At 41.6% G+C, this 12,865-nt stretch overlaps 1 protein-coding gene across 20 annotated transcripts in view; it reads right to left on the bottom strand.

The window, feature by feature from the left end:
- WNK1 (WNK lysine deficient protein kinase 1) overlaps positions 1 to 12,865 on the bottom strand; it is a 135,790-nt gene that overhangs the window by 7,639 nt on the left and 115,286 nt on the right. For 19 of the 20 annotated variants that reach the window (XM_082637093.1, XM_082637104.1, XM_082637110.1 and 16 more), the window contains 7 exons: positions 12,413 to 12,496; positions 10,714 to 10,797; positions 10,101 to 10,161; positions 6,575 to 6,648; positions 4,726 to 5,372; positions 3,944 to 4,143; positions 2,132 to 2,326 (listed from right to left, as the gene is read on the bottom strand). In XM_082637093.1, the coding sequence (XP_082493219.1) occupies positions 2,132 to 2,326; positions 3,944 to 4,143; positions 4,726 to 5,372; positions 6,575 to 6,648; positions 10,101 to 10,161; positions 10,714 to 10,797; positions 12,413 to 12,496 (1,345 nt within the window). The remainder of the gene's footprint in view (positions 1 to 2,131; positions 2,327 to 3,943; positions 4,144 to 4,725; positions 5,373 to 6,574; positions 6,649 to 10,100; positions 10,162 to 10,713; positions 10,798 to 12,412; positions 12,497 to 12,865) is intronic. The other variant, XM_082637108.1, reaches the window with a different exon arrangement.

The following is a 12,865-nucleotide window of genomic DNA, read 5'->3' as shown; positions in this document are numbered from 1 at the left end:
AGTAGTTGAGAGTCCGCCTGCCGATGCAGGGGACGTGGGTTCATGCCCCGGTCCGGGAAGATCCCACATGCCGCGGAGCGGCTGGGCCCGTGAGCCGTGGCCGCTGAGCCTGCGTGTCTGGAGCCTGTGCTCCGCAACGGAAGAGGCCACAGCAGTGAGAGGCCCGTGTACCGCAAAAAAAAAAAAAAAAAAAAAAAGAAACCTACCAAATTGGGTAAGCCTTCCACCTCCCTCTTTGTTAAACAGCCCTAGACTAGTGCCCAAGGACCTCTGAACCATACTCAAAAACAACAATGGTCCGAGCACATGCATTTAAAAAGCACTTTAATAACCACATCAGAAGTTTGAGGCCTTAACAGAGAGGATCTTTACCTGAACTCTAACAAAGGTTTTCTACTTGAGCCTTATTTTTGTTTAAAAAATTTTTATTTCAACATACGTTTACCGACTACCTGCTACGTGCCAGGTAGGTGTGGTTTAATCAGAGAGAAATAATGTCTTGTGCATGTGATCTTATCTGATTTGTGTAGGACCACCTGCATTCCACACATGGGGAGATGGGCTGGAGAGGTTGGTGACTTGCTATTGTGCCCTGTTTGGGGGAAGAAAGCTGAGAAATCCCAGCATTCTTGTTAAAAAGCCCATTTTTGCTTGCAGGTGGCCCTCCGGTCTTTAGTAAGCCTTATAAGAACTACACTGAAACCCTTTCTGAAATTCTGATTTTATGGAGTTACAGGGTAGTGGTGGTGAAAACATCCAATGAAGAGATTCTAGCATGTTCTCAATTGATAGATGGTTACGCTTAATTGAGGGGGGAAAAAAAAGATTCCAACCTACTCTGAAGAAGAAGAGAAAAACAGGGTGTAACTTTTCCTGGTACCAGTGGCCAAGATGCTTTCTGTGGCTTCTAATGCCACAGCAGGGGGCAGTGCATGCCCTCTGTCATGGGCCTAGGAAGAGGCAGTTCTTCCGGAAACTTATTTTGACGTTTACAGAAACCTACTGTTATTTCTACATCTTTCATCATAATTAAGAGACCCAAACTTCTGAGGGTAATAGTAGTTCAGCCAAGACAGATGCACATGGACTGCGTGAAACAACAGGTCCAAGCAGCAGAAACACAGGACAGGAAGGAGTAAAGGTGTTACACACAAAGAGCCAAGCAGGGCGTACTCAGAAATCGGGTCCTCCTGCCACCAGGCTTGAGCGCCGCCTGCTCAGACGCACAGCTAGACTTCGCACAGCCTGTGAGAGGGGAAGGACGGGGGAGAACAGGGAGAGAAGAGACAGAACACAGCTACGAGACGTTAGAACCCGAGGCTGGAGAGTGAGATGCGCTAGGACAGCACACAGAGGAACGAGCTTCCAGGACAGGCCCGGACGTGGGGCAGGAGGGTCAGGCGCAGTCCTGCCACCCGCCCAGCCCGAGCGCCTCCCCCAAGTACACTCACCCTGCTGGGAGGCGGCCTGACGCCTGACTTCCGTGGCGCTGTGGCGGAAGCACCTACCTCACTACCTAGATTCCTGATTTCCCTCTTCTCCGCCCACAGGCCCAACTCCTTCCAGCTTCTGTTCTCATGTTACCAGAAGGTCTTTCCTCTACAGGAACGTTCTGAGTGATCATCTTATTAAACATGTGTTTATTAACCTATATTTGGGAAGTAGATTATGGGTAAAAACTTGAATGGACTTGAATTCATTTTAGTATGTGTCTCTCATACTTAGAAATTTTAGAAGTCTACACTGACTAATCAAATGCATTAACTTTCCGAAATGGCTATAACTCCTTAGAATGTGGTCCAGGAAATCCCAGTCTAGTATTAAAGCATAAGCTCCAAATCCCAAAGGAGTCACTCATTTCACTGAGGCTTCACAGGGCACAGATGTCACTTTTTACTGTAGCCCCTTGAGAAACCCTATTTCCACCCGATGGGAGCAGTGATCCCACCTCATCTAGCCGTCACCCACTCCCCTTACAGCCCAAAGAGCCACATGGGTCCCGTGCGGCTGGCTCCTGGTCAGCTGCTCCTCCAACCCACCTCAACAGGCTCCTCAGCAGGCTTTTGTCCCATGTATGGCAATATCTCCATTTTAATGTTCTTGGAAGATGCTGGCTGCTTTGATCTCTTACCTTGACCTGGAGCAGAGAGGCTTGGTACTGAAATGGCACCATCACTGGTGAAGGCTGAATACAGGTTGTCACTGGAGGGAGATGGCTTAAGGGGCTGTAACAGCTGATTCTGCCCCGTCTCTGGGATGTTGCCAGGAGCGGGGAGGGTCTGCTGGGGGTGCAAGACTGAAGCTGCACTCTGGCCAGACAGGTTACCTGCCAAAAGACACAGCGGCATGAGGGAACGTGCACAGCCTTCCAACCGCACCTGACAGGCACTGTTTTTCCTCCAGTGTGTCCCACTGACGGATTAATAATGGGCCAAAAAGTATAGGAGATCAAAGAGCAAGGGTCTCACTGACAGGAGGGGAAGTGAGACATAGCAGGAGACTCAACAGGCAACAGGGCTACAGGACCCCATCCCTGAAGATGCTGAGCCATAGATAGCCTGGATGATTCCAAGTCTGAGCTGAGTAAGAAGACTAGCACGTGCAGTGGACATGAGAGAATTCCATTTTGCAATCTCAGCATTGCCTTTTTTACCCTCTTATAAACACTGAGTTGGATCATGATACAAATTGGTTCCAGAGACAGTCTCTGCTTAGTTTTTCCTGTACATGTGTCAGATCAAGTACAAAAGAGGTGTCGAAAATGATGTAGGGATTGGAGAGTAATGCATATTTTAAATTATTCTTAAAAGGTGGCTTTCAGGGATTCCCTGGTGGCACAGTGGTTGAGAGTCCGCCTGCCGATGCAGGGAACACGGGTTCGTGCCCCGGTCCGGGAAGATCCCACATGCCGCAGAGCAGTGGGCCCGTGAGCCATGGCTGCTGAGCCTGAGCGTCCGGAGCCTGTGCTCCACAACGGGAGAGGCCACAACAGTGAGAGGCCCGCGTACCACAAAAAAAAAAAAAAAAAAAAAGGTGGCTTTCAGTCGTTAGCCAGGTGGCCTGAAATGGACTAACTTTTCTATTCCTTAGTAGCTAGTGGACTAGAAGTCCAGCAAAAAGAAGGTCAAAGTTGGGATCAGAATCTGAATTAGCTTCTATTGCTTATCATCACATGTCTCCTAATGAATTCGTTCTCATGTGCTAGAGAAAAGATTTGGGTCTCTGAAAGCTTCCAGAGAATGGAAAGCTGTTAAGTTTACAACTGCTTTCCAACATATTTATATTAGAACTGTAGAGCAAGTATGAGGTATAAACTTATTTTAGCTGCTTTTACTTTTCAACTAGTTATCTGTTAACATTACCATAATTTCACCAAAGGGTAAAAACTCGCTATCATAATAAAAAATAGGCAAACTACAGTTCATTTCCAGAGATTATGATTTAACTATTTTTTTGCTTATAAACACTAGCAAGTTCTTTATTCCAATATAGATAAATAAAACAAAAACTTTAGCCAAGGAAATTATCATATGACATACCCAAATACTTATATGAAATTTACATTCATCCCAGTCGTAATTATGACCAATTCATTCATTAAAAAGGAAGAATCGACCTGGACTTTACTAACAGAGAACAGTGAATTTTCTCTCAACTGCCTACGAGCTTGGGGAAATGTGAGCTCCATGAGCTAGCAGGCAAAGCTAAGTGTCTTATCCTCATCAACAACTATAAACGGAGGCAATATGGATTACAAAGGAACAGGTCACAGCACTGACCTGTCCTCCATAAACTCAAAAGACGTTCTGTAAATATGGGGAGTAGACAAGGCAAGGAAGCAAGCATATTAGGGAAGTCAAACGCCTTCGAAATTTAACAAATGTTCTGTAGGTTATATACACATTTGGAGACAAAAACATAAGGTGGGACAGCCATGGCTGACCTGGTCCAGGGCTTTTATTCCCCAAGGAACTGCTGCGACTAGACTTGCTGCCTTTGCTTTTGGTGGGTCGCCTTCTCCTCCCTGCAAGGGGGGCAGCTGGGGGAATGATGACGGCAGGAGGAACCTTGCCCAGTTTGGTATACAAAGATTCAATTTCATGCTTCTGGCGACTCTGCAGGTCTTGAATCTCTTTAAGATGTCTATGAAAGATAACCAAGCATAACTGAAAGACAGTATAACCACCTTTGTTCACACAAGAATGAACACCGTTATTTAACCTCCATTCACGTGTTTACTCACCAGTGAACCTTCCCCCGAATGTACTGAATCTACCTGCTGTCACCTTGTGACTCTAGTGTGTCAGCTCCTCTCGCTGGCCTCCGCTACCCAAGCCAAATTCCAGCAAGCTCCTAGCCAACCACAAGTGGTTGGTGATGTGTTAGGAGAAAGAGATTTCCCGACTTGGGAGCTCTACACAGGAATACTGAACTTGCAAATCGGACCCAGTTCATCAAACGTGACTAAGAAAACCTGCTATCGTAATCTATATCCCAGTGTCATTACCAGATCCATCTGGTAGACCAACAATAGCTAAGATGAGGTTCACAACGCAAAAGAGCTACTGACGACAGTAACATGCTACGAGTCACGCCCAGGTGCTGAAGCAGCTCTGTAAGAACTACCTTCAGACAGCCAGCTCTTGTACACCCCACCCTCTAGCTCTGGGGGCCAGCTCTTCATACGGCTCTGCTGGTACCCTTTCACAGGAGAAACGCACGTACTTTTCTCGTAGCCGCCGCAGCTCTAACCTCAAGTCCTCATCTTCAATATCTGATTCATTGTCGCTGCTCATGTAAGAGGAGTTGAAGGAATGACTCAGGCCCTGGACAGGGAGGCTCTGTGAGCTCAGCTGTGGGGAGTGCGGACTCCCTGAGCCATCGTCCGCATCCCGACCGAGGAAGGCAGCCTCCAGGTCAGAGGACGGCCCGTTCAGATGTGAAGCCTCTGACAGTTCGGGCTTCTCTTTCTTTGGTATCACAGGAGGAAGGACATCATGTCCCAAAGCCAGAAAAGGAGGAGATACCACTGGTCCCTCCTTCTTTGCCTCAGTAATCTCGTCTTCGGTTCTTGAAACGGAGAAACGACCGACTTTGCTTGCTGTAGTTGTCACCTGAAAACGTCCAACCTTGGTAGGCTGCCCAGTTTCTGACGTTGCTTCTGAGGCAGGAGTTTTACGGGCGCTATCCGGCATATCTGAAGAGATGCCACAGATGGCTATCCCATTGGGCTCTGGCTTCACCAGGGTACTCTCTGGACTACTGCTTGATAGCACTGAGGACTCTGAAGTACTGGATTCAAAATGAACAGACTTTACATCTTCTGACTTATTTTTACCCTCTTTCTGGGGATCATCCATTGCAACTGAAACCTGACGGAAAGAGACCAAAAATGAATCACTTTATTTCCCAGTCTGAGTAGGCTGATTGTTTACATAGCCCCTCCATCTCTGACTGTGAAAATAAACTGAATACCATTCACTGTAGAGCATGACATATCTATACTGAGATGTACAGATGAGATGTAGATTCTGAGCGGCTGGCTAAGCTAACTAAGTAAATTATTTACTTTCATATCTCATGTTGTGCACAGGACTCAGATTACATCTTAATGAAAATATAAATAACAACAGGTCATGGAATATTGAAGGTTGCTTGTGAACAAGAAAAACTACAAACATTAAATCCAATAAATGTTAAATGCCAGCTAAGCTTCAAGAATCAGCACAACTAGCTGGTGCTAAAAGAAGGATCTAGATCGTTGTCCTAGTTCGACAATGTATTATAAATACAAACTCAGGGCGGCGACAAGCTCTGAGAACCTCAGTTTACAAATGAGAAAAATATGACCTAATACCCCAACTTCAAGTGCTATCATGAGAATAATAAGAAAGCAGGTGTGAAAACAGAAAAAGAAAAAAAAAAAAGATTTTCAAAGCTTGTATAGCCCTATGTACTAAGCCAGAAAATGTTCACTTGTTTCCCAACTGGGAAAATACAATTAGATGGTATTATTTGATGATGACTCAGTATTTTCCCTTTGGAAATTAATCCTAAGAAAATTATCCTAAACATGGAAAATGTTTTTATATACAAAGACATTCACTGTTACTTTACTTACTATGTTGGAAAAATTAGAAACAACCTAATGACTGACAATAGGAAAATGGTTAGATAAACCTAGTACTAGATGGGAAAAAGCTACTAAGTATCAATATCATTCAGAGGAGAGCAGGGCCAATTTTAGATATACACATGTACAGAGCAAAAGGAATAGAAAGAAACACACCCCCAAAAGTAATCCCAGGGGTGGGGTGGAAGGATGGGCAGACAGTGTGACTATCTACTGTTTCTCTACTGTTCTAAATATTCTTTATTTTCTTTAATTAGCATGTATTATTTTTAAGAGGGGAAAATGATAAAGAGCTAAAAAGTGCTTTATATAAAAGAAATAGATCATTGATGGCAATTAGGTCCCAAAAGGTAGATAATAATTTTATTATATACACACTCCCCCCAAATTGGGAATCCCTTTTTTATTATATACACAATCCCCCAGCAGTGACTGTCTTACCTGAAATCGCCCCATCTTAAAAACACCAGTTCCTGAAGTGGGTGCTAGGATAGGACCTTCTGTGACTTGAGACACTGAAACAAGTACATGGAGGAGGAAAAGAACTTAAATCAGCATCCTTTTTTAGTTGGCTTCTTTTTGCTTCAGCCAGAAACACAGCAAAATGAGACTACTATCAGAAGAAGAAAGTTGTTACAGGCAAGGGAGATTTCCTTACCTCCCTTTCCCTGACCCTGTCCAACAAGGGGAAACAGTTACTGTTTGCTTTCCTACTAGACACCTTGAGTGTGAAAGACTGTATCGTTGTGAAACCCTCTACCTTCCCTTGTACACTCGCACAGAGGACATGGCACTGTTTGGAGGAATAAAAGTCACACAGCAGCAAGGCGGCTTCACGGCTTAACTCAAACATGAAGAGATACTATAAAAACTAAGGCTGGGCTTCCCTGGTGGCGCAGTAGTTGAGAGTCCGCCTGCCAATGCAGGGGACACGGGTTCGTGCCCCGGTCCAGGAAGATCCCACATGCCACGGAGCGGCTAGGCCCGTGAGCCATGGCCACTGAGCCTGTGCATCCGGAGCCTGTGCTCCGCAACGGGAGAGGCCACAACAGTGAGAGGCCCGCGTACCGCAAAAACAAACAAACAAAAAAACAAACAAAAAAACTAAGGCTAACAGGAAATGACACTACAATTTCATCCTATAATTCAAAGACAGAAATAAATGAAGCGAACAATAAGATTTTACCTAGGATACTAAAGACCCATTTTTAAATGAAAACCAGCTATGGCAAACTGGTTTAGGCAACATTTAAGCAAAATCCTGGAACAGGACAGTGTAAGTGGCAGAATCACTGGTAAGTAGTTTTGAGCAACTTTAAAGCCACCGAGGTCCTCCTCTTTAGGGACAATCACTTGTTTGAGTTTCTTTCTAGAGATAATTAATATATATCAGCATTTTCTTTATTTTATACAACTAGCAGAATATTGATTTTGATATTTTCATTTAATGATGTAACTTAGAGATCTTTCCGTATCAGTCTCATTCTTTTTAATGGCTGCATAGTGTTGTAGTGTATGTATATGTTATATACATATGAAAAAATTTTAAATGTACCATATTTTATCCAGGCTTCTACTGATGGAAATTTAACTTATTCCAAACTTTTTTACTATAAAAGTGCTCTAATATGTATATTCTTATAGATCTGTGAAATAAATACCTAAAAATAGAAGTATTGGGTTGGCCAAAAAGTTCATTTAGGAACCCAAACAAACTTTTTGGCCAACCCAACACTGAATCGCTGTCATTTAAAATGCTGACAAACATAAACTGATCTCCAAAAAGGCTGTACCAAGTCACCAGTGGCTTTTAAACTTCTGAATTTACCAAGGACAGGCGAGAAATACGATCACTTGTAGTTTTATTCTGCATTTCTGTTTCATAAAGGAAGTTAAGTATCTTCATGTCTAAGTTTCTTTTTTTTCTGTATCTTTTGATTTTTTCTTGGTCCATGCCAAATTTACAGAAATTCTTTATATTAACAAAACTAGTCCTTTTTGTGATACGAATATACAACACACACATTTCCCAGTTTTCCATTTATCTTTGGACATAACAGTACTTTTTCCCCCATGCATAAGTTTAAAATCTATTAATGCTTCTGGGTTGGGGATTAGATGTAATAATAACATCTTTCTCTATATCAGGGAGCAGCAAACTATGATCTGTGGACCAAATTTAGCCCACTGCTTGTTTTTATAAATAAATTTTATTGGAACACAGTTAAACTCCTTCCTTTATTTATTATCTATTACTCCTTTTAGGCTACAATATGTTGGATACTTGAGTAGCTGTGACAGAGACTGTATGGACAGCAAAACCTAAAATATTCCCTTCCTGGCCTTTTACAGAACAAGTTTGTCAACCCTGCTCTAGACAGCTGGAAAAAAAAAAAGAGATTCCTTTTGTTTTCGTACAGTTCTATTTTATGACCTCATTTTCCATCTTTGTTCCATTTTGAATTTACTTTGGCCTAGGCTAGTGATCTATCTTTACTTTTTTCCAAATGGCTGTCCAGTTGTCCCAAACCATTTACTGAAATATCCCTTTTCTCAATGATTTGAAAGGCCACCTTTTTCATTTTCTACATTCCATTTTAGTTTGTCCATTTCTAATCTGTTCCACTGATTTTCAAGTCACTTCTTTTAAAATGAGAGCCAATTCAGATTGTGACTGCCTTGAAAATAATTTACTTTAGAAAGGTTTTAAGTGAAATTTAGCACTTAAGGAAGACAGGAAGAAGTAAGAGCATTCAGGTAATCTTATTAATAGTTGCACAGGGAATTACATTTATGTCAAGTGGTGTGGAGGAGAATGGATATAATAAAAGGGGAAATTATTATTAAGCATGTGCTATATAAAATTACATTAAGCATATCTCATTCAATTATTTTCACTTTTGATTATAAATGATTCTGAAGGAAAAGGCAACAAAAAATAAGTGTTACATTTCCCAGGTTCTGTGGGACTGATGGTGAAGAGATTTACAACAAAACTTCACAGCACTAGTCGTTGATAATGAACTTAGGACTAAGCACATGGTGATAGGAGTTCTAAGAAAACATTGAAGTTCTTGGTAGGGACAATTTTTACAAAATTAAGTTGGAAATGTGCCTTTTTAAAAAAGAGATACTTATGGACAGACCAATTCTAGAGACTCCAGAAACAGATAAAAATGTTTGGGGGCTTCCCTGGTGGCGCAGTGGTTAAGAATCCGCCTGCCAATGCAGGGGACTCGGGTTCGAGCCCTGGTCTGTGAAGATCCCACATGCTGTGGAGCAACCAAGCCCATGTGCCGTAACTACTGAAGCCTGTGCTCTAGAGCCCACGAGCCACAACTACTGAGACTGTGTGCCACAACTACTGAAGCCTGCACGCCTAGAGCCCATGCTCTGCAACAGGAGAAGCCACCGCAATGAGAAGCCCGCGCACCGCAACAAAGAGTAGCCCCTGCTCGCCGCAACTAGAAAGCCCACGCACAGCAATGAAGACTCAACACAGCCAAAAAAATAAAATAATAATGTTTAAACTGATGATTTGAAATCTTGCATTTGTATTTCTACCATCCATGCTGTTCAAACTTATCTATATTTCTATACATCTCAAAAGCCAAGAGGTGGCCAATATATTAACTTTTATAAATATGCTTGAATTTCCTTGTATCTCTTACCAAGGATTTATTTGGCTGAGCTAATAATAACAAAGGGTCTTATGCCAAGAAACTATCATTACTCCCTGGCATGCTACCCCTTAAAAAAAAAAGTAAAAAATTCACAACTTTGCTGATATTACATGCTCTCAATATTAGTATCAATGCTCCTCAATCATGAAATACATAAAAATGTTGTTCAACAGTCTCAAGTACACCTACGAACTCTCGAGAACGTGTCTTTGAAATAGTAACCTCTACCATCAGTTACAGGAAGGTTGGAAGTGGGAATACAGAGGAAGAAGGGTGCTTCTCACCATCCTTCTGAAGCTGGGCTCCTGCTTCCACAACTGCTGCTGGAGCCACCACGGACACGGGCTGCAAACACACACAGATACACAACATCTTTAGCATCAGTGACTTAAAAAGAGTGACTTTATAACCTAAAAATAAGTCTGATGTAAAGAAAGACAGGCATTTTAGAGATTTTTAAAAGAAATTTTGAGTCTTAACCTTTCCAAACTGCTTTCTTAATTTTTTTCATGGAATGCTCAGAAGTATAACTTGGATATTAATAGAAAAAGTAGTTTTACTCAGAACATTATCGTGTCACAAGCCTAAAAGGAAGAAGTTAAGACTTCGAACTTAAAGTATAGCCTCCTCCAAAGCATAAACACAAAGTCCATAGAACTGATCTGTGGTATGATTCTAACCACAGGTAAGACAAGAAAAGTGTCTCCCAAATCAAATTTTTTCCATAGTTACACTACTGGGTCAGTGTTACTCTTTCATTCATCGTCTCATTTCTGTCGACTGGAACAAGCAAAGACTCTGATTAGGCGTTAAAGGTATTAATAATGGTCTAGGTTACAGCTTATATTCCAGGAATATAATATATTAGGGTTGCGGGGCGATTTTATCAGAACTCACACCAACTGCAGACGTCAGCACAACGGTCTCTGGACTGAGCGTTCTTCTCAGCTGAGCATCCAGATCTCCCAGGGGCTGCTGGGGCTGAAGGACACAACACAGTGAGCACAGCCTCGGGCACAGCCAGAGCCGGCTTACACAGGACACACTGCTTCCTGCGTCAGGGCCACACAACATAACATGCGTCTGCTCACTCAACATGAAACTCAATATCCTAAGTTCAACTTAGCTGTACTGCTTAAATCAATTACCAAGCTCTCAAAATTTTACTGTCAAGTTCTCAAGCCACAGAAAAACTCAGTTACATTTATGTTTTTACAGTTTTGAAGTCTTCTTTCTTAACCTTCTATGTTTGATGTTACTTAGAGATAGAAAAGTTAACTATCTGTCCTCTTCTTAAAAATATATTCTGAAACATGTATCAAGATTGATTGGTAGATTAACTGTACTGTTCCCTATTTTCTTTTTCAGTTGGGTACATCTTTCTGAGAGCCTGTCCTTATGAATAAAAGATGGCATTAACATACTCTGTCACTATCTTGGCTTCTATCAACCTATGCCTCTCCAGCCTTCATCTATGCTTCTCCCTCTATATGCAGCACCATCCACTTATCCTTACCCACTACGTATCTAATTTGCAGTTTCTCATCACATTTTGGGCCCTCTCAGGAACTGGAATACATGTTTTTAATGAGAAAATAGGTTCAAGACTTTCACAATGCATTTTTTTTTCAAAATTTAGCAGCCTATGGAATCGGTTCTCTATTGTAGTTATTACTTTATTATGGCAAGTTCCTTAAATTATGTTTTACTGTACATCTGGGATTAAAGAAGTAGGATAAATTCAGACTTCAAGTTAGCAATTTACCATGTTTTTCTTATATCTTATTCTAAAATAAAATCCTAATTTATTTTCAATGTTTACTAGCTTGTCCCATGTCAGAAGTTTTTTCATAGTTACAATGGGATCATACCAAGTACTTTATTTATGGGAATTCAACTAATGTGTAGGGTGGGGGGTAGGGTGGGAAAGGGAAATAATAATTTAAATAGTGCAGGCAATTCTGACCCGTAGTGAGCAGAACTGAGTGTGAGATGGGACTCTCACATTCACGTCACCGGTCTCAGTTCTTCTTGGAGCAGTCTCATGTTAGCTGAGCTGTGTGGTTTTTGTATTTTAAGATATAATACCTGTTTTTTATAAACATGACCCTTACACCCAATTACTTCATTCGGTGGTCACTGAAAAAAAATGTCAAACATTCAAGAAAAAACAGGTTGTACTGAACTCATAGAAAAAGGGCGCTACCAGTTATCAGGGTGGTACCCTTTCCTCAGGAACGTTCACAGTTAATTTTGATGACATATAATTTTTCACTTCCACAATGGTCGAATCTTTCACTGTTCTACAAAAGTATGAATGACAGAGGAATTATATTTCTTTTGGCAAACTGTCACGTTTGCTATTTTCTTTTTTTGTTAAGATATGAAAATATATTAATATCAAATGATTTTTAGATGATTTGCTTCTTACTTTAAGTAGGGCCTGTATCATCAGCTATGGTGTTTTAAAAGAAAGTTTTTACTAAGTCAAAAATCAAATAGGAGCCAGAAGGCAAGATCATGCAATGGAGAATTTAAATAAGCTTTGTGAAAGAAAGGAGAGGCACAAAAAGAAATCTGCCAAGTCTTAGGGCACCTGCGTTAGTGAAGGTCCTGGAAAAGGTGGCAGCTGCTCGCTGGGTGGAGTACCAGCTGGAAGTTCAGTACCCACTGGCAGCACCTACAGACACGAAGGGAAATTCAAGTCCATGAGACACTAAGAGTAAAGACTGCACACTGGAGAGCAAACCAACTAATTCAAATGCAGAAGCATAAGAATAAAATGTATCTAGTTAAGGCAAGCTTGTCACCTGGGTTACGCTCTGGTATCTACCTTAAATAAAGGACATTATAACCATGATACCCGTTACAGGGGTTACTATGACATACCAATAAACGAACAGAAAAGTTTAGTAAAAGGCTATCCCTAGTGAAAGTAGAGAGAACAAAGGCTGTTTAGACACAAGAGGCACAGTCCCGATACTCCTGAGCCTCTTATTTGGTACAGTATTATCAGGCTTTCCTGGGAAAACAAAACAGTTCAGAAATA

This window comes from Mesoplodon mirus, assembly GCF_964341445.2.
Source record: "Mesoplodon mirus genome assembly, chromosome: 11".
NCBI classification, from domain to species: domain Eukaryota; kingdom Metazoa; phylum Chordata; class Mammalia; order Artiodactyla; family Ziphiidae; genus Mesoplodon; species Mesoplodon mirus.
Note: the sequence above shows the minus strand (reverse complement) of the source record. Positions and strands in the feature narration are given on the sequence as shown.